At 40.1% G+C, this 26,155-nt stretch overlaps 1 protein-coding gene across 1 annotated transcript in view; it reads left to right on the top strand.

Moving 5' to 3' along the window:
• The first annotated feature begins 233 nt into the window (after nt 1-233).
• Nucleotides 234-26,155, top strand: part of adgb (androglobin) — a 52,507-nt gene continuing 26,585 nt past the window's right edge. Inside the window, exons 1-17 of the mRNA XM_066677138.1 lie at nt 234-431; nt 762-921; nt 1,859-1,951; nt 2,592-2,663; nt 2,998-3,177; nt 4,889-5,028; nt 6,434-6,520; nt 8,542-8,705; nt 9,430-9,516; nt 16,570-16,664; nt 17,408-17,582; nt 17,753-17,843; nt 18,303-18,426; nt 22,805-22,856; nt 25,173-25,353; nt 25,463-25,526; nt 25,756-25,866. Coding sequence (XP_066533235.1) covers nt 352-431; nt 762-921; nt 1,859-1,951; nt 2,592-2,663; nt 2,998-3,177; nt 4,889-5,028; nt 6,434-6,520; nt 8,542-8,705; nt 9,430-9,516; nt 16,570-16,664; nt 17,408-17,582; nt 17,753-17,843; nt 18,303-18,426; nt 22,805-22,856; nt 25,173-25,353; nt 25,463-25,526; nt 25,756-25,866 — 1,956 coding nt within the window. The 5' untranslated portion in view covers nt 234-351. The remainder of the gene's footprint in view (nt 432-761; nt 922-1,858; nt 1,952-2,591; nt 2,664-2,997; nt 3,178-4,888; nt 5,029-6,433; nt 6,521-8,541; nt 8,706-9,429; nt 9,517-16,569; nt 16,665-17,407; nt 17,583-17,752; nt 17,844-18,302; nt 18,427-22,804; nt 22,857-25,172; nt 25,354-25,462; nt 25,527-25,755; nt 25,867-26,155) is intronic.

Raw genomic sequence — 26,155 nt, 5'->3', positions numbered from 1 at the left:
CTGCCTTTAAACTCGTGTCTACAGAGTCCTGTTTATTTTTCCAGTTGGACATGAATATTTAAAAAATAATTAAACTAATGTCAGAGGCGGTTATTATTAATGCATAGATTAGTCTTATCAATAAACACTGAGCAGATAGAACCTCCTACCTACAATTAGATAGCAACTGATTTACTTCCAGCCTTGAGTGTAATCCTCAGAGCAGGCACGCGGACCCAAGTGGCGCAGTCGCTTAGCAACAAGTCAAACATTGCTCAGCCGTTGCTAGCAAAACAAATGAGCCCTATTCGTTTCTTAGTCCTTCTAAATAAAGTTAGCTAACCGTATTTTTAAAAACAGCTTAATAATACAATGTCGAAGCAGCCAGCCAAGAAAAAGGACTCTTCATCCAGTCGAGTATCTTCATCTCAAGGACATTCACCGACTAAAGAGTAAGAATAGTAGCTAGCATTAAGACTTATAGCTAAGACATTCAAGTATTTGCTCTTTTGCCGTCGAATTAGCCCTGGCTATAAACAAGTTTATTTAACTGGCCATAAGTAATCCAAATTAAAGTGTAAACGCATTATTAGGCCTTTTAATCTAAAATTACCTCAATGGTGAATAACAGATACATGTACCTTATAAAGGTAGTGCCAAAAGGCCAATATCCAGGCTAAAAATAGCATATTTCATGTTGTTCAGAAATGTTATAACTGCCATATTGCCCAGAGGGACAGGGGATATTGTAGTGACACAAAAAACTAACACACTGGCCCTAGGGCCTCTTCCACAGTGGTCAGTGCATCAGAAGGTCCAGGAGAGTTGAAGAGGAGCCACATCCCTATCTGGCCCGAATGGAACGACACTGAGGTCAGTGCAGAGAAATGGGACGCATCCAAAGGTGCAAAGGATGGCAAAGGCGGGAAGAGTCCTTTCAGTGTGAGTGTCCATGTACAACTGGTAAAATAAAAATCAGACACTGCACTACACCATGAAACGTTTCAGTGTATACAGACTGTTACACTGGTGGTAAGCTCTTGTATACATTTTGGTATGCATAGTTGATGGACATAATTATAACATAAACCGATCAGCCAAAATTTGAATAGTATGGAAGATCATTGTCTACTTTAAGGTAAATAAGTAGCTATATTTTAGAAATACAGCAAACTATACAATATCATCAGCTTTGATATATGACTAAGTACCAAACAAATTATGTACGGTGGTGCAGCAGGTAGTGTTGCAGTCACACAGCGCCAGGGACCTGGAGGTTGTGGGTTCGATTCCCGCTCCAGGTGACTGTCTGTGAGGAGTTTGGTGTGTTCTCCCCGTGTCCGCGTGGGTTTCCTCCGGGTGCTCCGGTTTCCTCCCACGGTCCAAAAACACACGTTGGTAGGTGGATTGGCGACTCAAAAAGTGTTCGTAGGTGTGAATGTGTGTATTGCCCTATGAAAAACTGGCGCCCCCTCCAGAGTGTGTTTCCTCCTTGCGCCCAATGATTCTGGGTAGGCTCCAGACCCACCGTGACCCTGAACTGGATAAGCAGTTACAGATAATGAATGAATGAATTTTTTATTTCACACAGGGGCATTTTTAGCAGATCACTACTCTTTTTGGCTCTTTGTCTTAAAAAAAAGTAAAAACAAGCATAGCTGCAGAAAACATATGCATGTGAAGTTAGCTTCCTATTTAAATTGTTGGTTAGGCTGTATGATTTAATTTAAACTCTTTGTTAGCTACACAACTTTGTTCCTTGTTTTCTAAACATTACATTACAAATCCCTTTATACCGACAGTGTATGATTATCTGGGTAATACACTTCTCTGTTCATCATAATGTTAGTGTAATGGAATACCTTTACTACATTTTTAGCAATCCTTTGAGGACCCAGAGGGGAAGGTTGAGCTCCCATCTTCTTTGAAAGTTCACACCTGGAAACGCCCTTCAGAGTACCTAGTTAACAAGGTAGGAGAGCGTGAACCAGAAGAGTGTTTGGCACATTACCAAGATTTGTACAAGTTAATTAATTACAGCACGATGCAGTGTTCTCACTTCTTCAAAACAGCCCTTTGTGCTCCCTAAAATCAAATCTGTTAGAGCAGGAATACATCAGAGTTTACTGTGGATCAAAATTATTTTTTTTAATTTTGCCTTCATTCGTATGTCAAGTGTATAGCTTGGAGAATGTGTTGCCTCATAGAGAACTGCAGAATCATGTCCTGTCAGCTAGTTTGAATGTTGCAATGGGGACTGCAATGGGTCAGCATGATCAAGGAGAGTGATGAAAATAGTATTTTTAAGAGGAATGGAAGGAAAGTGATGGAGAAAGAATCTGAAAGAGAGAGAGGAAGGGCAAGTTCTTTATGAATAAATGCCTTTTAAACGGAAGCCCAAAGTCTACAAGGCCGCGCCTGGAATGTCTCAATCCATAAATGTATTGATTTTCAACTCTGAAAGAAAATAATTGATGGTCGAGGGAGATTATGTACATTAGCGATGTTTGTTTCCAAACGTTCCCGTATGATTTACTGAGCTGCTGCAATTTGCTTTTTTTATTTGGAAGCAGAATCTTGTTTTTAAATCGAATGATTTCACTTTTTGCCAGGTTCCAGTGGTGGTGGAGAACGAATCAACTTTTGATCTCACTTCACCCAATGAGCACTTGCTCTCAAGTGAGGTGAGTCAAAAGAGTCAAATCGGATTTCTTTTGCCTCATCTGTTGCATTTGTGGTACCATAGGCTTATCTACTATATAAATTTTTGTGTCCATTGAACTAACTGAGTTGAGTCTTTTCATTTCAGAACAGAGGTAGAGTCCCAATAGTGCCATTTTGGACACCGTAAGAATTCAGTTGATCATGAAAGACAGCAGAGTTCTTCTTTTCTTGTCGCTATACATCATTTATCAGCCTTTGGTTGCAAGCTGAAACAATTCCAAAGTTACACAGAGAATCCACTGTGAAGGACATTTCCTTGCCTTTCTCATTGACACTAACATCTCATCCCCTCAGCTTATACGTTGGATCATCAGTGAGATCTATATTGTGTGGAAAGTCTTCAGTGGAGCAGTGGGTGAGGACCTTCATTCCTGGAGGCCGTGGGAACACATCTACTCCCTGTGTAAAGTCACAAAGGGCCACGTGCCTCTATATAACATATATGGGAAGTATGTGGTGAAACTCTACTGGATGGTGAGTTCTGACACGTTACTTGTTTCAAAAAGCCATCAATTTGAAATAAATAATAAAAACAACAATGCTGTTTTATTGCTGATTTACTGTTATAGACTGTTATTATTAGTCTAATGATTAAGAATGGCTTTTAAAATAAAATGAAGTCAGTTTGAATACAGAAGATTACAGCAGTTGCACCTGTGAGAGACTGTAACAGTAAGCACTTAAGGGGAAGTTCTGACTCATTCAAACCTTTTACAGTGCTGACCAAAAATATACTCTGTGGTGCCCTATTAGAGGAAGCCCACACTGTCCTCAGTGTGTTGCAGAGGCTTGCTGGAAGGCAGTGAGACATGATTAAGAGGTGAATCCCTCCACACCTACTGCCACATACATCCTGCAGGCAGTCATTTAGTGAGAACATGGCTCTTATCAGACAGCCAGGTGTATGTGTGTGCTTGTGTGTATATGTGGGTGTTAAGTATACCAGTGAATTTCCTCTGCTGAGAGTGCGCTCCTGCCTCTTTTTAAGTCACCGCTGGCCTTGACTGCCCTCTGAGCTGACGAACGTAGTCACAGTATGTAATCACCTTTTAATAAACCCACCCTCTCGGGTAATCATGATAATATTGTCATATGAAGTGATTCACACTTAATGTTGACACGTCTGCTGTCAGTATGTTTTAGTTATTATTATTATTATTATTATTATTAATTGTGTTTTTCTGGCTTTAAAATGAAGAGAGGAGACCAGTCTGAATATTATGGAGTTGAAATGGAAGTTTGCTGAGTGCTCAAGCCAGAATGAAGTCCGAACTGAGAAACACACTCCTACCCCCATTTTACAGCATTACATATAGGTTAACCATTATCTACTAGAACAGAGACAGGATCTGAGACAGATTAAGTTCTATAAATTTAGCCTGTGCTATCCAATGACGTCTTCTGAGTTCATGGGGCACTGTCATAAACTTGACCATGTTTGGCCAACACACTAAGTTTATCAGATGAGGTCTGTCAGTAGTGGTATAAACCAATTAAAGAAGAAAAAAACTATTTTAACTTTGTAATTTTTTGTAAACATCTGTCATTTTCATTCTGAAATTGCTAGTTGGGATATGGCAGTGTAAGGCTAGGAACATAAACAGGCTGTGCTATTATGTACAGGCATGAATCGACCATTCCAGTAAGACATGTACTATGGTGGGGAGAACGAACAAAAAATACCAGAAGACATTAACATACACCCACAACAAGTTAAATATCTACGGAAAATACCTAATCTCTTCCTCTGTCTCTCTGTGTACACCTCATACAAGGACAGCACCCACACTCTGTTGCACTTTGGGCATTTAAAGGTCACCTAAATCTTGACAACTGTAGCTGGTCTAAAGTTGTTTGGTGTAGAATATTTTGAGTGTAGAGTATTTTATCTCAAATGAGGGTGTGCTCAAAAACACACAAGAGCATGTGCTTTAGCACCAAATCAATGGATACTAGTGCTATTCATCAGCTGTATAAATTGCCATTGATTAGTCACTGGCAGCTGTCCTGTATTAATCTAAATCATGTCTCTTGATGACTAAGATAATGTTCCTGTAGTGTGCAGAAACATTTCTGTCAACACATGTTTGCTCTTTTTTGAAATGTTAAGTTATTTAAGAATCACAAGGAAAGTGAGCCTCTGTCTCTCTCTCTCTCGCTCTCTCTTTTTTTACACATGTTTCAGGGTTGCTGGAGGAAGATCACTATTGATGATGCATTACCATTTGATGAAAATAACAATTTACTGCTCCCTGCTACTACCAACCAGTCGGAGCTCTGGCCTATGCTACTGGCTAAAGCTATCCTTAAGCTAGCTAATACAGAGTAAGTATTCATTCATTATCTGTAACCGCTTATCCAATTCAGGGTCGCGGGGGGTCCAGAGCCTACCTGGAATCATTGGGTGCAAGGGGGGAATACATCCTGGAGGGGGTGCCAGTCCTTCACAGGGCAACACACACACATTCACTTACACACACGGACACTTTTGAGTCGCCAATCCACCTACCAACGTGTGTTTTTGGACTGTGGGAGGAAACCGGAGCACCCGGAGGAAACCCACGCGGACACGGGGAGAACACACCAACTCCTCACAGACAGTCACCCGGAGCGGGAATCGAACCCACAACCTCCAGGTCCCTGGAGCTGTGTGACTGCGACACCACCGTGCCGCCCACAGAGTAAGTATTTTGTGAGATTAGCGTGGCAAAATCCTCCAAACACATTCACTTGCTAGCATGAATTGGTAAGGAAATTAGGTTCTCTGATGGTGCAAACTTTGTAAAGCCTCCTGTTCTTCCACAGAAAAAAAGCATATGCTTGACCCTGATAAATCTAGAGTTGAAGGTTTGCTTTATGAATGTATATGTAGATCCATTCATTCATTCTTTCAAAATTCTTACTATTAGCAGCTCAATTTTATAACGCTCACATGTTCATACTTTATAGCGGGTGTGGTGTTTGTATCATACGGCTCATTGGTTCCAACACATTCACATAAAGAACATCACTAGGATATAAGTACTTCTGTATTATGTAATAACAAATGTGCATTAGTAAGTGACTGCTGTGAAGCTAATATACACATACAACCCTCTGCAGATTGAGGGGTTAAGCCAGTGATGCAAATGACAGTGTGGCGTTTGCGTTTGACTTGGTGTGAGCACGGCAAGAAGAAGAGCGGTGAAATGGTGCAGTTAATTAATAGCTGCCGGACTGCTTGAATACAGCATCCCGTGAGGCACAATTAGTGCATCAGCCATCTGGTTTCTTCAAGAAAGAGACAGAGAGAGAGCAATAGGCCACACTCACACTCACATACACACCCAAAGAGTCATCAGATTTCATAAAAGTAACGCATAATGAAGTTATGCAGTGTATAGAAATATGTTGCTTTTGGCGGATATGCAACCAAAATAAAGCATTAATTCCCCTCTGAAACTCATTTCAGTTTTCATTTCAGTATTAACAGTTTTAATTCCTTCACAAACTTAGCTTTTCCTTGATATTCAGTTATTGATGCTCTTTTCGTCTTTTGCAGCTATGCCAGCATATAATCTGTGGCTGTGCATTGAATGTGCCTGCACTTGAACAGGTCACAATGGGGAAATAACCAAGATGGCCCAGTCAAGTAGAGCAAATGGCTTAAATTAACCATGAGGACAGCGCTGGTATTGATGCTCACTGGTGCTGGAATTGACATTGCCATTGTCACTGTGTGTCCCTTCAGTGTGGTGCCAAGCCCCAGGAGAGAGCTGGAAGAGTTCACTGTCATCCACTGTCTGACCGGCTGGATACCAGAGATAATACCCCTTCAGTAAGTCTCTCTTTTTCAGACCAGCTCTCATACTGTGCCTCTGTTATTTACACAGCAAACAGTTTTCCTCATGGGACGTGGATAGCACATAAGAGTTTTATTCCTATTGACATTTATTACCCAAGACTATTGCTCTGAGAGACTACATTGCCATGTCCTGCATGCCTATTGTGAATAACATCGTGTGGCATGTCTTAACATTTATTGTTAATTATTCCTTTGGATTCTGACATTTTTAACACTGCCTTTAAAATATATTTTCAGGTGCTTTGTCCAAAATGCCTCGTGCGCTAGACTAAATAACCAGTTTGACGATGCACAATTTGAATTTAAGTTAATTTTTAAGTTGAGGGTCAGTTAAGCCAGGCCTGTATTTTATAAAAGAATCTAAGCAGTATTCCATGGCCATTTATTCCCGGAAATAGCTTTATCAAAGGCATCTACTCTTTCTTTCTCTCTCTCTCTCTCTCTCTCTCTCTCTCTCTCTCTCTCTCTTTCTCTGTCTTTTTCTCGATGCCTTCTATCAGTAGGCAGTGTAATACTAATGAGATTCACTGATCTATTGCTCTCTGTCTGGGACAGGGCTTGGCCCATGATTTCCAGCAGAATGTGTACAGATTACGCCACGGTGATAAGTCAGTATTGGCCGCACACATTGCCCTCATTTGAATACGTTTTTTCTGGCACCTCCATTGAACAAACAACCAGCAACATGTATGTCTTCCATTCCTTCATGATACTGTTAGTGGGCTAATGTTAATGTAGCATGGGGCAGGACTAGTGGTCATGGCCTTGCAAGGGCATGTTAGTTGTGTTGCCTTTCGAAGCATAGTGCCTGCGCAGACTTTGTTTCAGCAAATGCTGTGGGGTGTCTTGTTTCACACACTCTGTTTATTTTCAGTGGTTGGGAGGCTTCCGCTGAGACCTTATCAGTGCACATGCAGAGAGAGAGAGAAGGAAAATGCGTGTGCATGTTTGTGTGTTGTGTAAATATACACAGTTTTTCTGTCACATTGCTCTAACAGTGTGAACCATGACATGACAGCAGAGTGTAACTGGGCATCTGTGTGTGTGTGTGTGTGTGTGTGTGAGAGAGAGAGAGAGAGAGAGAGAGAGAGAGAGAGAGAGAGAGAGAGAGAATATATATATATATATATATATATATATATATGGAAAACTGCTCCCCATTGTATTACATCTATGTTAGCTTACTAATTGTGAATTTTAGTGTCATATCTTCATATCTTATTAATATAAGAAATGTTTTACTTTCATTTATATAATATTGTTATTTAACATTTATATCAGCGCAGCCTTGATACTGGCCTATTTTGTTAGCCAGGCCCTGGGGTATATTGATTTGGAACTAGTGTGTTTGTGTGTGTATTCATATTAGAACAAGCCTGCAGGATCTCCTGGGGTCATTTATTGCATGTTGTGCCTCTTCTGTGGTGACAAGCTCCATCCCCCTCTCTCCAAATGCTCCAATTCAGGCCTGGCACACACACATGGTAGGGAGGAACACTCCATGCCAAAAAAGACATGGCTTCCCAGTGACTCTCTTGCTAACAGTTCAGCAGCACCACTGCTCCTTAAATCCTTACATTTACATGTATGAATGATACATACATTTACTCAATGAAAACCAAGGATAATAACCAGATAAACATGAGGTGGCATTCATTTGTTTGCCTGTGGACCTGAATGTTGGGTCTCAAATGTGGGCCTGGGTCATTCTTGTACAGTATATTGACTACCAGCAACCCGCTGCTTCCCCTTAATTGCTGTTTATTGATTAGTGTGGGAAAATACGCTCACTACCCTTTTGTCTGGTTTCACTTTAGACATTGATCCCGCAGCAGGTCATTAATCAGATACAAGGCGTCTTATGTTCAATTAGGCTTGAACACATTTTGATAAGCCAGGATGATTAAACACCATAGATGGTTAAACTGCCACTTACGGATGCATGATTTACTGTGGGCTGTTCTAATGCTGTGTTTGGGTGATCTGATTCCCAGATCACGATATGTGACCAAAGTCTGGGAATTCCTGAAGGATGCCATTCCGAAGTTTCAGCTCATGGAGGAGAGCACCACTTCAGCTGGCTGCACAGCTGTAAAGAATTCACACGCCGTGGAGTGTAGGAGCGAGTCCCCCTCTCCAAACAAGGAAAAACCCAAAGGTACAAGATAATATACATGAGCATAAAAAGAACAGTTTTTCAAATAATTTAGGCAATAATAACTGGTTCATTTAAGTATTGAATGAATGGATTAAATAAAATACACACTATACATTCAAAATTATTTTCAGATGTATTTATCAATGTTGAAATTTATTGTCATCACCTTTGTTACAGTATGAGCCTCTCGATTTTCGAAGAATAGTTGTGCATTACAAAAGCCATATCAGCTCATCCCAACAGTACTAAATGATGCATCATCCCTCCAGAGAATCCAGTTTTACCACTCAGCAGACCTAGGCTGGCGGCTTTATAGTTCTCAAGCTGACACTGGGCTTTAAGCATAGTCACTTGTTTTTTTCCAGAGTGTCCCATTTCATCTCAGTTTCTATGGAGATTTTACAAGCTGTGTACACAGCTGAATGTCTGTGTCAATGGGTGCATCTTGAAGTAGCTGAATAAGAGGTGTATATAAATGGTTGGTTAATATCATATCTTATATCTTATATATAAAATACTATTACTAAAAATAATTATCTATCTACGTTTGGTTGCGTATCTATCTGTGTTTATTTCAAATCGGACCCAGCCTTGCCACTAATCACTTGGATAAAATCGAATCGAGTTTTATTTAATTTAGAATTTATCAGTTTTTGTTCTTGCAAAGGACCAAGACCAGTGTTTTGTGTTTGACCCATGGCCTGCTGTATGTTTTATATATCAGACAAGAAGAAAAGCAAGGATGGGGACAAAGACAAAAAGACCACCCAATCTAATGAACCATCCTCCACGCAGCCCAGTACTATAGACAGTGAGTTTCTGTGTGTGTGTGTAATGTTGAACAAGATGTTCTGGCTTGTCATTGATGTTTAAATTAACAGTGTTCAATAGGGCTGAGATCGGGGCTCTGTGTGGGCCACTGGTATTCCTCTACACCAACTTTGTCTTTGCACAGGGACACAATCATGCTATAACAGGAAAGCACCCTCTACACATTTTCACAGGAATTAACCAAACCTTCCACCAAACTTTACTGTTGGCAGTATGTATTCCACTAGGTTGCATTCTGCTGCCATCTGCCAATTTCAGATTTGTCCATCCGACTGCCAGACAGTGTAGAATTCATCACTCAATTTATCAGTCCAGGCAACTTGGTCACAGCTGTCTTAGACCAGCTTTCATCACTCCAGCTGCTTGCTATTGCACATATCATACTTTATACTTTAGGCTTGTGTGCAGCCATGGAAACCCATTTCCTGAAGCTTCTGACATACAGTTCTTGTGCTGATGTTGCCCCCAGAGGTGGTTTGAACTGTATAAACTCCAACATACAGAAAGCTGGTTCTATGAGATTTCCTGGTACACTGCTTCATAACTGAGCTGTTGTTGCTTCTAGATGCTTCCATTTCACGATAATTGCACTTAAAGTTATTTACAACTCATATATGGTTATCCATATATGTGGCATCCTATGATGGTGACACATTTAAAGTTGCTGAGCTCTTCAGGACAGTACACAGTGGATTGTTATTGTTTACACATTTAAGTGGGTGTGGCTAAAACACTTAAAATCAGTACCTAGGCGGGCTGTCCCCATTCTTTTGACCGCACAGTGCATTTTTTCAGTAAATGTGTTGATATTCTTCTTACCCAATATACATTATTCATACATTATATACATTGATCATGAATATTTCATTATAAAATAATTAATGCTAAAAACAAAAACATTCTTTCTGAACAACACAAATCGGTAATTCTTAACTCATGCGGCATATGGCTGCAGCTCAGATGCCAAGGCAGATGACTGTGTTGCAAATATTTGTCAATAAGTCGACCTCCTATGTAATATATTTGTCAGTGTATGCTGACTGTTATGCAGTCATATGCAAAACTATGAGCACCATTGCTCAGATTGCATTTTTTGTAAGTGAAATCAAGAACCCACCTCTACAGAGAACACTTTTCAACATATTGTATGCATACTTACTGTTTATTCACTGGCAACATGAAATAATGAGTACACAGTTTCATGACCTGTGTGGGAGCCATTTGAAATTCAGCCTTCCCAAGAGCCTCTGAGTCTCTCAGCTCTGTAAGTCTAAGCAAGAGTACATGTTCAGTTTCTTCACTTAAATGTTTTACAGTGAACCAAATATACGTCTTATACAAGGGCGTAGGAGTGAGTTTGATTTTTGGGGGGTGGCGGGGGGCATATTTGCCCACCCCATAGCCAAAATACAGGGGTTAGACAATGAAACTGAAACACCTGTCATTTTAGTGTGGGAGGTTTCATGGCTAAATTGGACTGTGGCCAATCTTCATTAATTGCACATTGCACCAGTAAGACCATGTGCATCCAATGGTTCAAACATTGTATCCTGAAGGCGGTGCCGTGTATCAGGATGACAATGCACCAATACACACAGCAAGACTGGTGAAAGATTGGTTTGATGAACATGAAAGTGAAGTTGAACATCTCCCATGGCCTGCACAGTCACCAGATCTAAATATTATTGAGCCACTTTGGGGTGTTTTGGAGGAGCGAGTCAGGAAACGTTTTCCTCCACCAGCATCACGTAGTGACCTGGCCACTATCCTGCAAGAAGAATGGCTTAAAATCCCTCTGACCACTGTGCAGGACTTGTGTATGTCATTCCCAAGACGAATTGACGCTGTATTGGCCGCAAAAGGAGACCCTACACCACACTAATAAATTATTGTGGTCTAAAACCAGGTGTTTCAGTTTCATTGTCCAACCCCTGTATATAATATTAGTTAGCTATAAGCTGATTCCTGTGTAGATAAGGCAGTAAAATACTGCATATATAATATAATAATATAAGAGAGTGAGAATTTATCCTAACCAAAATACTATGGAACTTTACATACTAAACTACAAAAAGCACTGCTAAAGGTGGTATGTTATTTTTTTACATACTATTTAGTGCTGCAGTATGCAGTTTGGGATACGGCCAAAGTATAACGTTAACTTGCTGTATGTTTAGAGCGCTTTCTCGCAACCTGAACACAGCTAATAGTAATGCACTTTAACTCTCAAGTCCTCCTATGTTACTCTAACAAGTTGTCATATACAAGCTGTTTTCAACTAATTATCTGTCATTGTTATTGGTTATGCTCTCATAATTGACCTCAAGCCCAGAGCTGGTAAAAACTAACTTTATAAACCAGACTCTCTGACATCAGTGAAGCTGATGATCAGAGAAGCTATATATTTGAACAGGAACCTTAGCGAAAGCTGAAAATCCTGACCTGCCCTATTTGGATGGTGCATGCGCAGACCTTCACCCATGTAGCTTTTAGCAGCTAAGAGACTGTTTACAAACAAAAGAGAAGCTTTAAATTGAAGAATTAGTAACTTTAAATACACATAAAAACGAGTTAGCCTTTCCTCGTTGTTCTTTACAATATTAAATAACTAGAGCATGGCAAAGTGTGTTTATTTACAACAGACAATCTGTGTTCAGGCCTTCACAAAACATGATGAATATCAACGTGGGACATACATGACGTTCAGTCAAAAAGCGTCTTGTCTCTTTACAATTATGCTCAAAGAAGAAATTAGTAAAATATCGGCGCTATCAACAGTGTACACAAGCATTATGTTCTGTGCATGCAACAACCCACCTTGTCTGACAAGTTAACCTCTGTTCACGCTTTCAAAATAAAAGCATGTTTTTCTCTCCATGGCATAATTTTTGTAAGTGAAAAATGCAGCTGTTTCCAGTTGGTTTAAAATGGATTTAAAAAAGGACTACATTTCTGAATACTAAACAAAGGAACAGGCGGCATTGTGGCAGCAGGTATTGTCGCAGTCACACAGCTCCAGGGACCTGGAGGTTGTGGGTTCGATTCCCGCTCCGGGTGACTGTCTATGAGGAGTTGGTGTGTTCTCCCTGTGTCTGCGTGGGTTTCCTCCGGGTGCTCCGGTTTTCTCCCACAGTCCAAACACACACGTTGGTAGGTGGATTGGCGACTTAAAGTGTCCGTACGTGTGAGTGAATGTGTGTGTGTGTTGCCCTGTGAAGGACTGGCGCCCCCTCCAGGGTGTATTCCCGCCTTGCGCCCAATGATTCCAGGTAGGCTCTGGACCCACCGCAACCCTGAACTGGCTAAGCACTTACAGACAACGAATGAATGAATGAATAAACATGGTTGATTTCTCTCACCAAGACCTTTACTGAGATCAGATGCTGAAAAGGACTGCAAACACAATAGCATCTTATCGTAATCAAGGCAAAACCAAAATAGTTAGGTCCTCTTTTGCTCAGACAAATATTTTAAGCTCTACTGACTAACTGCCTGTCCATCCACAGGAAATGACCCCACCTGCTGCCACGACTCACTTCCCCTGTAGGTTTATGCATTATGGAACCTCTCAGCTGTGGTTGTATCATCAACATTAATAAATCAAATCACTCACCTTTTTTCTGCTGTAATTGAGAAAGAGTGTGTATGTGTGTGTATTGTGTAATTAAATGGGTTTATTCTCAGGTACATCAATTATTTGGCATACCACATGGCCACAACTGCATTTCTATTACTCAGACTATAGCTGTCGGAATATTGACAGCGATTTGAGAGAAGCCTGGATATTCTGGAACAGATGCTTGATTCTCCTATTAAGAGAAATTATGTGCTGAGATTCATGGCTGTTTGGGGTGATTAGCCTCTGTGAGTGAATGACAGAATTACACAATTACACGATAAAGCTGATATTGGTATATCACCATTCCTCTCTTCCTCTGTATCTTAATTTTCTGTGTCTGTCTGTCTCTCTATCATTGTGTCTTTCCTTCCCTGTCTCACTATTTCCACGTGGTTGATACTAATTAATTAGAGAAAGATTGTAACATGCTGTGACATATTTAAGTTAGCACCAAGCCCTAGATCCTGTAGGCCTCAAGCAATATATCTCTGCCTTGTGCACGCACACACACACACACACACACACACACACACACACACACACTCACAGCTCATTCTATTAATATTATGAGGACATTTACTGTGCGTTTTCCCTAAGAAATAGAAGAATAGGTCATCTCATTAACCTTGCCTAGGACCCTGCTCCATAAATTCAGTTCTTTAAGGAAAACGTTGGCTGTAATCCTCTGTCTTTTACATAACTCACAAAATGCTATTTCTTAGGGCAGGGAATATTTGTTTGACAATACATAGTATTGAACTATATACTATCTATTTGTTATTTAATAACCACTCTATTATTATGCAATTTCAAATGTTTATATTACCTATGAATGATTGATATTAAGTTATGGTCCTACCTCAACCGTCTAAGCATTTACACCAGCAAATGTTCAGTTATGGTGATGTATCAGTATGTGTCTGAGGTTCAAGAAAGAAAAATAACAGAACAAAAGGCATAAGCATTCTTAGGGTGATTAAAATGGTCATCCTCCTGTCTTCAATGTGGGCATCTTTTATTTTGACTAAATTGTAAATTAGTATTCTATTCCAAGCCTGCTGAGCTGTCTAGTAATATTATGTTAGTGAAGGCTTGGAAAGAAAGCTGGCTTCAATTGCAAATGTGTATTGTGTGTAACTATATCTACGAGAGTAGTATAAAATCCAAGTGTAAACATCGTTCATAACAAGTATTAAGTAGAAGTATGACAGCCAAATTCTCAAATTTGATTCCATTTGGAAACACAATATGCAAAATATACTTGAAACGAAAAACCCTGCTTGCATCATAATGCCATATATTTTAGACTTTACTGAGCGTACAGGGATTTTTTATTTTTATTTTACTGCCTCTGGAAGCAGCACAGTATCACCAGCAGAGTATTGGGCCAGTGAGGGATTAAGTGCCTTGCCCAAGGGCATAAACAGTCTTGTAGCCTCATGTTTTTAAAACTGAAATGCATAAACCACAATGCCAAATCTCATAACTCAAAATATAGAATTAATTGGCTTGGGTATGAATCTGAAGTTGAAAGTGACACAAGCCTAAAACATATTTGGAAAACGTAGACACATATTTAAAGTGCCATCAAAATTGCAGATTCAGTTTAACGTCCTGGGTCCCGCTGTGTCTTAATTGTTAGAGAAGTTTGCTTAGGACTGGAAGGTTGTCATTTTGATTCCTACACAACTAGCAGGAAAAGGGGGCTGAGAGAGTGAAGGAACAGTATTGTCTTCTCCCTCAGCATCTATGGCTAATATGTCACTGAGCAAGGCACCCTACCCTCATCTTATGATGACTGCCCACTGCTCTGTGTGTGTGCTCTGCTCTGTGTGTGTGTGTGTGTTTGTTCATTGCTTCTACACTCATAAAATTAATGGTGCTACAAAGATGGTTCTTTGCATGATGCCATAGAAGAACCATGTTTGGTTTCATAAGGGACCATGTTTGTTTAAAGGATGTGTGATTCTGAAGAAACTTTTTAAAAGGTTTAAAAATCTATCATTCATTTAAAGGTATTAGCAAAAATGGTTCTTTATGGAACAAAAAGTGGTTCTTTTATGGCATTGCTCAAAGAACCTTTTGTAGCATCTTTCTATTTAAGAGCATCAATGTATTTTTCAATATGTTCTTGTGTTTCTAAACTGCTATATAACAAGCAATTCAATTGGTCAGAAACAATTGGTCAGAAATGTCCTTACCTGAAAGTCATTGGTTAAGTGATCTGTGAAAAAGTTTACAAGCTTTGTGTGTTTGTTGGTGGTGAAGAAAAAATTGGGATTAAGATTTCCCCATTCATTTTAATGAGACTATTTTTGCTCCTCATTCAAACCGTTTAAACAGTTACTTTTTCAGGTTTTAAGCTAGAAACACCAAACTTTGTAGAATTGTAGCTCCTGTACCTAAATAATGTGCTTTTGTTTTTCCAAATGATCTGGTATGTGTGTTTTTGTACAGCATTTGTTCAAATATGATATTGTTGATATATAGAAAATGGCTGGTTGAATGTTCGGCATGTTTAGATTTAACAGACATATTTGAAGTTGTATATCAGTCACACAGTCACTCTCACAGAACACACACATACAGATTAATCCACAGTAATAGGTACATTAGTAACCACTTTAAATACAGCAGTTTCCTCTTCTATTTCTAGAGCATTTAAGCTTGAAACACCAAATTTTGGAGGATCATACATTCTGTACCTGAACAGTGTGTATCTACTCTGAGTCTTTGCGTGATGTTTGTGTCTCTGCTACAATCGCACATAAGTTTAGAAGCTACCGGAACACACACACACACACACACACACACACACACACACACACAATTTCTCCAGTCTAGTTGTAATCTATGTTAAGATAATACATTTACATACTGCTTTGGAGTAAATTAAATAGGCATTGCTTACAACACAGATAAGAAATAACCAACATTATTGACACACACCCACAAAACATAAAAAAAATGTATCCTATACACACACACTCTCTCTCTCTCTCTCTCTCTCTCTCTCTCCGTCTGTCTGCTAACAGCTCACAGATCTATATTCCTTTCACTGATCTGCTTTGTGTATAATAATGGTGTTCTTTTGCCTCTGTCGACTCATTCAGTGCTGGCCCTACATTGTTTTGGAAACACTCTGCCGAATGTTTTGTGCATCTATCTTAATTGTTCTTCCCCTGAGCTGAGGGGAACTTGGAAATGCTTGGTTCCAGTGTGCAATGGTGCATACAAAGAGCTCGGATAATGGGGAAAAATAATCTCTTTCCTCTCCCTGTCTGATGTGGCTTTTTTCTGTCTCTTTCAAACACACATGCGCCCCCCTCAGACTCTCTCTCTCTCTCTCTCTCTCTCTCTCTCTCTCTCTCTCTCTCTCTCTCTCTCTCTCTCTCAATTCCTCTCCTGATTTAGGCAGCATGCCTCCTCCTGCTCCTCAGATGGTAGTGTGTGCCAGTTACCAGCCGTTGCACCTGCAGGAGAAGAGGACCTCCGTGCTGGGCCAGATGGTACTCTCAAAGCTCTCTCCCATATTGCCACAAATATTGAAATATATTCGGCTGACAACAGACAGCTCACAATATGCTAGTCTACAGTGCCTGCCTATGACAATGTCCCTCAAATCCAGTCATTGAGAGCCATATCGCTGTGTAACTGAGTGCTCTAAAATGCCTTATACGGCTCACTTGCTAATTCTCTAAACATTTAGGCCTGTTGGAGCAGGAGGATCCTGTAGGGCTTGTTAAACTAATTTTTCTATTTGTTTTTTTTATGTCTGGAAATGTAGATTCTAGAATCTGTTGTGAAACTCTGTCATTTAAAAAGGTTGGAATCTGTATTTTCAATTAAATATTAGACGTAGACTAGTGATAATGTTTAAAATATGGATTTTTCTTTATAAGGAAAGAGAAGGAATACTGTATACACCAGTAGTTGTTCTAACTTCCTGTCATGTGAAAAATTGCCCCCAGTACTAAATGAGAGAATTACTTTACGTCATCTAAGATTTTCTGAGGCGCTCAAGCCCACATATCTAAACCTCTTTAATTTGTTAATGTTCTCAAAACGGTGATCTGCTTTCCTTCCTCCCTTCATTTCTCCAGTCCCACCCTCCATCATGTGCTTAGGCTATATGCTACTCTGTTTGGCTCAGCGCTGGCTGTCTAATCCATTATTAACTCTATATTCCATAATCCATGATGGGGCGGTATGTGTGTGTATGAGTGGGCATATATGTGTGTGTGTTATTCAGGCAGACTCAGCAGAGAGACTGCGGCAGTATGGGCTCTCCCAGCTTTACAGTCACCCCGTGTTACTCACACGCACCAGAGCCTGCCCCCTGGTGTCTGTCCCACAATCGCCCCCCGTGCCTCGCTGGAAACTTATCCGCCCTCGCAAGGAGAGCAACATCAGTGACGAGCCCAAAGGTCAGCGCTGTGTGTGGGTATTCATATCGGTACACGTCTTTTATCGACAAGTCCTTGCATACATACACATTCATTTTAGGAATTGTTTAATGATAAATTATATACTTTTTTTTCACCCACCCAAATGAGTTTATATCTGGGCAAAACTCTCTGTGTGATGTTTATTACAGAGATTCCAGTCCAGAAACCTGAAAACTACATAGAAGTGGCCAGTCCTTTCATCAATGTCAAACTCATGACAATGACTTTGCCAATCCAGCTGTAAGCAAAATTGTGTGTATGTGCATGTGTTTTTGTATGTGATAATCTATATTTTCAGGTCAGTATTTGCATTATTATTTAAGCTCTCAGTGAAGCTACACAACTATGATGATGTCTGTTTTCATTAATATCAGGCAGTTTGTCTCCATGCTGGTTGCAGTGTTAGGTTGTCTGTAAGTTGTTTCTGGATGTGCAGGTGTTTTATTGGGGAGTAGTTTTAATTACACTCTTATTTTCTGTGTGGGAGTGTGCAGTCAGAGAACCAGACAGCTATCAAACCTTAACATTGATCTTACTGTCTTTTTCATAATTAAAAGTCAATACATGCATTCCATTCAAACTTTCATAGCCTCAGCTTCTCACGGGGGGCTTATTTATGGGCTTCAGAGTCCCATGCATTTTTTTGTGTTTTGCTGTTTTGTGTATGTGTAAAATGTATGTATGTATGTTCTGCTGTAGGGATTCTCAACAAAATGGCAACAGGAAACGTGCATGTATATCTAATCTTGCTTCATTCAATGAAACAGAGGAGAGCGAGGGTCCTAACCTGACTGCGCCTGCTGTCACGCAAAATGTCACTGAGGTATGCTAGAATCTACCTCATCTACTTTTCTTTGCCGATAGTAAATAAATGGCACACAAATGACAAATTTCAGTTTGCCACATGGAGTTTAAACACATAAACTCTAGCCACATAAAGCAAATTTCCAGCTCAATAATCTAGGGTAACCAGTTATACTGTAGCATTTTAGCTAATTGGAACTATAAACCCCATTTCCAAAGTGTAAATTAAAACAGGCCCCCTCCAGGGTGTATTCCCGCCTTGCGCCCAATGATTCCAGGTAGGCTCTGGACCAACCGCGACCCTGAACTGGATAAGAGTTACAGATAATGAATGAATGAATGAAATTAAAACAGAATGCATTGATGTGCAAATCTTTTTTAACACTATATTTTACTGAAATCATTACAAAGGTAACATTTCAAATGTTACAGAAACTTGGTGGGGGGTGGGGGAGCAGGATTGGTAAAGTTGTGTAATGCTACAAAAAAATAAATTAATATAATTGGCAACAAGTCAGTAAAATGTTTGGGTTTAAAAGAAAGAAAGAAGTAAATATGGGGAGGTGTTCACCATTCTTTGAAATACTATGAGATAAATTTAGATAATTTTAACAATTGAAGAAACAAAGTGTAAAATAGCAAAGAACCTGATAATGTATTCATCTACAGTTCATAATATCATTAAAAGGTTCAGAGACTCTGTAGAAATCTCTTTATGCAAGGACTAAAGTGCAAAACCAATATTGGCTGGCTGTGATCTTCAGGCCCTTGTGTGACACTGCATTAAATCAGACATGATTCTGTAGTGGATATCACTGAATGGGCTCAGAAACACGTGAAAAATATTGGCTGTGAACACTGTATGTTTCTGCATCCACAAATACAAATTAAAACTCTCAAATACAAAGAAAATCCCATGTATAAACAGGATCCAGAAACACTGCCACATTCTCTGGGTCTGAGCTCATTTAACAGTGGACTGAGGCAAAATGGAAAAGTGTCTTGTCATCCAGTGAATCAAAATGTGTGATTCTTTTTGGAAATCATGGATGCTGTGTCCTCCAGGCTAAAGAAGCAAGGGACCATCTGGCTTGTTATTAGTATACAGTTAAAAATCCAGCATCTATGATTGTATGGGGATGCATTAGTGCACATAGCCTGGGTGACTAGCACATGAATGCACTAATATGGCATATTGATTACAGGTTTTTGGAGAAATTATGCCATCCAGATCATGCAAGAAAGTGCCACATTCTGCATGGATTACAACAGCATTGCCCCATAGTAAAAAACCCACTGAAATCTTTTAGCACATTAGGAATTATATACATACACATATTTTTGTAGTATCTTGTTGGTGCAAACTCAAAATTGCCATGTATTTATCAATTTTGCAGTCAAAACTGATAATGACTGGGAACTAAATGATGGAAATCTGAGCTAGAGAGTGCTGGAGATGTTTATGAAACAATGTTTTTTTGTTTTGCATTGCAGTTATTCATGTTCATTAGAATTATGGCAAAAATTTGAGAAACTACAAACTTTTGTACCATTCCAAATGTTCCTGGCTATTGTTCCTGGCTACTATGTTCTATACCTTTGTAAGAAACTATATATTGATTAAAAATTGTTGCAGAAATGTCACTCATCAGTTTCTAGTCGGTTGCAAGTGAAAAGCTAAAACCAAAGGGATTATTGAGGACGTCTTGAGAACATCATTGTGGCTAATCACAAGAAAAGGCTATAAAACTATATTTAAGTGTACACAGTGGATCATTTATATCGATACACCTAAATACAAAGGGAATGGTTGGTGATATTAACTTCCTGTTTGTGGAACATTAGTATATGGGAGGGGGGAAACTTTTCAAGATGGGTAGTGACCATGGTGGCCATTTTGAAGTCGGCCATTTTGGATCCAACTTTTGTTTTTTCAATGGGAAGAGGGTCATGTGACACATCAAACTTATTGGGAATTTCACAAGGAAAAACAATGGTGTGCTTGGTTTTAACAGCACCTGAATCTACAGATACTGGAAGCCTGTGCTAGCACTTCTCCTGCAGTGTTGCTATCAGTGTGTGAAGAGGGGGAGAAGAGGGTTGCATTGACAATCCAACACAATGGGCAGCACTTTGAACACATTTTATAAGTGGTCAGAAATTTGTAAATTACTCATGAAAGAATAAAGTTACGTAAACCAATAAAATTCCCAATAAGTTTGATGTGTCACATGACCCTCTTCCCATTAAAAAAACAAAAGTTGGATCCAAAATGGCCGACTTCAAAATGGCCACCATGGTCACCACCCATCTTGAAAAGTTTCCCATATAATGGCCCACCCTGTATATTTAAGTAAATGTGGCCACAGTGAAATGCGTAATTCAAGAGTCACATGTTGTGAAAAATTTCAAACTGCAGTATAACAAGCCAAAAATTACCCCCTGCACTTACAAGAATAATTGTGCTAGAGTCCAAGTAGAATCCAAGAACCACTACAAAAGCCATCCTGACGGACCTGACAAAGGAGGAGTCTTGACATCTCTAAGACAGGCAGACAAAAGCTTGAATGGACACACCCTTGTCAGAAAACATCAGGCAGTCTTTTTCTACAGAAAAAACTTGCCTTTGGGAAGCATCGGACCTTCCACAGGACAATGATCAGAAACGTATAGCAACAATGGTCAAGAAATAGTTAACACAAATTTATGTCAGTATTTTGGAGTGGCCCAAAATAGCATCCTATCGTGAAACTTTGGAGGGAACTAAAGATCAGACTTTCAATCTGAAGGACGTGGAGATTGTCACGAAAGTGTGGTGATCCAAAACGTTGTATCTAATGGCATTGGAAACATAACTGCATGGTGTAGATCTAGCGATCTCGCTGTCATAGTGGTACTCTGCCCCAGAACAACTATGCTCTGCAGCTGTCTATGTGCTGGAACTGCGGGGGTTGGAGTGGACCCTGCCTGGCCCTGCAACTCCTCTGTCCAGCTCCAATGTCACTGTTACTGTCTCCGCGGCCGAGTGAGCCTGCCCGCGGCCTCCAGTGCCTCAGAAGGGGCATAGACAAGAGAGAGGGAGAGCCGGAAAAGGGGCAGTACGTTACGTAAAATGGGACGGGTCGCGTCCTCCATGGTATAAAAAGCAGCACAATTAGCCTGTCAGTCATCAGGGCAGATGTCTCGCAGGGGGTTCAACACATATCAGCTTGAGGGAGACTGAGCCATAGCTCTTGTGTGTGTGCTTGTGCTTGTGTGTGTGTGTGTGTGTGTGTGTGTGTGTGTGTGTGTGTCTGTGTGTGTGTGTGTGTATGCGCGTGCATGCCTGTGAGTGAGTGTGTGCCCAGTGACTAACAGAGCATGTCTTTGTGTTTGGGTGGAGGAGGTGGCGAGATCACATGGAACTGTGTGTTAAGCAAATCCATTTATTTAATATAGTAAATAGAATTAGACGTACTAATAGTAGAAGCTGTTTTATACCTCAGGAATTTGTGAAATGCAGCCTTGCTTAGTGAGAGTGAAGGCAGCACATAACAGGATTTTGCATCTCAGGGTAATGCTGGGTAAAGCTGCATTTCTCTTCTCTTCTCTTCTCTTCTCTTCTCTTTCAAATGTATGGTGACTCAGGTCTATCTCTGAGTCACTGCCACTGTCATTCGTTAGATGTGGCACAGAGAGAACCCCTAATTGTCCTCCACATATAAATGGCACAGTTGGACGACTCCTTGGGCTTTAAAAGGCTTTATAAGTGCCATGAGGTTGGTTCCAATTATAAGAGAAAAGGGGAGAAAAAAAGAGAAAAGTTCTGAGGGTCTTCAGAAAGACTTTGTTGCTATGGCACCACCCACTTTCTTTCTGCAGATTTAACAAGTTGTCTTAAGCTCTTGTAAAGGAGCATTTTTGGCCAATGCTGTGATGACGCATCTTAATTAGCGACTAAATACTTACATGCTAATCAGACGGAGCGGCTAATCCCACCAAAACCAAATGTCCCTCGTCCTCCACTGACTCGAACTGGTAAAGGGAGAATATTCTCGGCATTGTGAGGTTAATTGCAGCTGTGTTCACATGTCACATAAATAGCCGTCTTACAAGATGCTTTAAGCTGGGCATCCTGGGCACAGTGTGACTTGATCAGTTTTGCTCAAGGGGCGGATTTTCCTCTGTTAGCTGCGTTACCCTCCTTGTGTGAAGGGATTTTTTTCAAAGTGTTTTTTTCCCTCACTGTCCTGTATGTAAGGTTTAAGCACATCGATTTACACAGAGTTCCATGCAGTTCAGGACCTTCTCATTCTCAGTTTATTGAATTTAGTTAGTGTGAAATATATTGTATATTTATTACTCAGCTTTTTTTCTCTCTATCTGTGTCTCTCACCGTTTTATTTCTCTGTTTTTAGAGCCCCCAGGCAACATCAGAGGACAAGGAGAAGGACGTAAGCGTCACTCATGGTAAGGCATGTGCCCATAAACTACTCTATATGACTTGCAACATGGCTGCCATAACCTTGCTGTATAAGCCCTCATATTTCAGCATCAGATACAAGTTATGTAACATCAGTCAGCAACATGCCCTCACACGGCTTATTCATTTTCTGATGGATGCAAGTGGGGTCATATGTTGAGCTAATTTCACAGAAAATGAATGGCAACTGGTAAACATTGACTGAAATGCCATCTTTTTGTGTAACAGAACCCCACTATCTATCAAGTGGATATTTTGAACGGCTGTTTCATTGTCTGCATGACTCCTTTGTAACAGTGTGCCATGCAATCAGAATGGAAGTGAATGTGAATGAGCATGAAGACGTATGATAATTTGCCACACTGCTTTCTCTCTACCCCTGTCATTGTTGAGCTGTCAGCACAACGATGCTAATAGCTGCTTTAATGGGATATGATGGCTGGCTGAGTGCTCTGCTATCACCATTTCACTTTTTCCACCATCTCTCTCTTTTTCTTGCCTAGTTTTACTCTTTTTAATAGCATTGCACAAACAGACAGACACTCACCCACGCGGGCACACACACACACACACACACACACACACACACACACTATCGTCTCCATCGCTCTGATCGTGACTCTGCACTAGCCCCTCATCACGACAGGCCAATTACATGCTTTTCTAGGGAGCCTAGTGTGTTGCTTAGTAACACCTGGATTGAGCTAAATGAAGTGGGCTCTGCAATGGCTTCACTGGAACATCTATATCTATTCTTATCAGGCCTGACCTCCCCTTACACATATTACTTATTGGCTTTAGCATCTTTTGTGGAGTAATGCTGAGCATCAAGGTCTTGTACTATTCACTGGCATTTAAATTTTGGCTTTGCTAGGACTTACATCTACTGACATGCAACAATAGTGGGTACTATGGGAGCATAATATTTGACAGCAGGGATGCAGTTCCTATAGTCCCCTCCACTGTGCAGTGTGGCTTTTGACTAAAGTGTTTAATACAAATTTATTCCTGAGGTAAAGCCCCTGTCATTCAATTCTCCTGCCCCTGGGGCATGCTTCTCAGTGAGTCTACATTCTCAGTTCACTTTTACAGGTAAAACAAAAGTCCTGTTACTCTTGAGTATATACTGTCTTTTGTGTACTGAAGCTACTCCATACATATTTACTCTGTACTCTAACCACAGAAGGCAACTTCTTCTGAATTGTACATTCTGTACTATATTCACTTGCTGACTTGTATATCTTGCAATTATTGTACATTTTCTAAATTTCTTCCACCATATGCATAGATATACTACACACTTTTTGCACATTTTTTGAACAATGCTGCATGCTGCATTTTTGTGTTCAACATTTATTTCATTTATTTAATGTCAAAAATACCATTAATTACAAAGCCTTTTTAATCAAGAGATTAACCATGCATTTGTTGTTTGTGGAACTTGCCTAATATCTACTGTGACATATTATGATTACAACAATAGAACACGTCCTGAGGATGGCTTGAAACTTGCAGGTGTTTATTTCTGCTAGCTCAAAAGCTCTTTTTACAAGGCTGAACTAGTCTAGACTCATTTGCCCTTTCCTCTCCCCTCCTTTAAGTGTAACAGTAACACTGCTATGTGGAAATAGAGACTGATGAGTTAAAGCCACCCTCTGCCTTCAGCTCAGGTCAGAGTCGTGTGGACACACCCCAGGCTGTGTCGCAACCCTTTATAACAAGGAGCATGTACACAGATCAAACCTGATGCTGCAATTTAGTTGATGGAGATGCCTGAAATAGAACTCATATTCATGACTCCTTACAGTTCAGAGGAGAGCTGTCAGAGATCCAGTCCTGTGGGGCGACAGTGATTTACAGATTAGCTTTCGGCTGTGAAACACCTGATTCCACTCATGAAATGCTTGGAAATTAGCTGATGACTTAAACCAGGTGTGATACGTCAGAGAAAACACTACACCACAATTCACAGTAATTCATATTCCAGTATGTATATACACAGTAATTCTGACACCCCTGGCTTGGATTGAATTTTGTATGGACATTTTAGGAATTAACATTCTTAATCCAGTTAATTATGAGTTGATTTATGTTTGCTAGAGCAAGGAAAATGAGAAAATATTGTGTGTTTGCCCTTGTGCACTTTCATTCATTCATTGTCTGTAACCCATATCCTGTTCAGGGTCGCGGTAGGAGCCTACCCAGAATCTCCGGACTCTATAGAGGACGTGTTTCATTATTAAAGCATATCATTTTACCAGGGTTCTCCAACATTTAGCATAGTTCTGATCTCTATTTATCAGATACCGAAGCTGCAGAGTTACTGCCAAGTCCTGACAAGGAGAAAGAGAAGGAGAAAGAGAAAGTGCAGACAACTAAAGAGAACAGTCCTGCCACGCTACAGTCCCAGGAGGTGTTTGTGGAGGAAAATGCCATGTTGCAGGAAACCTGGGTTCACCTACAGGATTTCCCCAAGTGCTTCCAGTGAGGGATATCCAAAGACTCTTTATTACACATGAAAGCAAAACACAGGGCTTTATGTCAGATTATTGATGTCATTTGATGTATTTCTGATATTTTTATGTATTTAAAGGACACTGCTTGTTTTTCACAAGCCAGACACCTACACTCATAAGTTCCAGAAGTCACAGTTTAAGGTAAAATTATTTATTGTGGAAAAGGACTGTTGCCATTATCCACATTCTGATGAAGTGATAGTAGTGCTGCCTTAGTGAAGTGCATAGAACTTTTGAAACAATAGTATTACTTATACTTTGAAATAATTTTAGTAACAGCTTCTGAAGAAATCCAAGATGAATTTGCTAGGAGAATTTTCTTTTAGTTTGCAAATAAATTACAATTTTAATACTTGTGTTTACCTCTTAGGGCAATATTGCTACAAGACTTTCTATCACTGCATTGCCCAATATGGGAGGTTCGGCCAATATTTCAGCCTCAGGGAAACTTTCAGGCTTTTCAGGAGATATACCATTGCAGGTAAAAACATAAACCCAAATATAAATGCCATTTAAATGGTCAAAATTGACCTCTCTTAAACACACCGTCATATTCTCTCTCATATTCTCTCTCTTACACTCACTTAAACCCCTTACGCACAGTGCTGAACCCCTTACAGGCACTCATATACTATCATGTACTCTTCAGCACACTACCAAAACCCTTACACAAACCTTGCACTCACTCCATTAGACTCTGCTATGTACTTAAGGCTACACTATCATGCCTATTGCATATACTGTTAACCACTTGTACTATATGAATGAGA

The sequence above is a fragment of the Hoplias malabaricus genome, chromosome 7, assembly GCF_029633855.1.
Source record: "Hoplias malabaricus isolate fHopMal1 chromosome 7, fHopMal1.hap1, whole genome shotgun sequence".
Classification (NCBI taxonomy): Eukaryota; Metazoa; Chordata; class Actinopteri; order Characiformes; family Erythrinidae; genus Hoplias; species Hoplias malabaricus.
The sequence above is the reverse complement of the archived record's forward strand: the minus strand, read 5'-3'. Positions and strand labels throughout refer to the sequence as shown.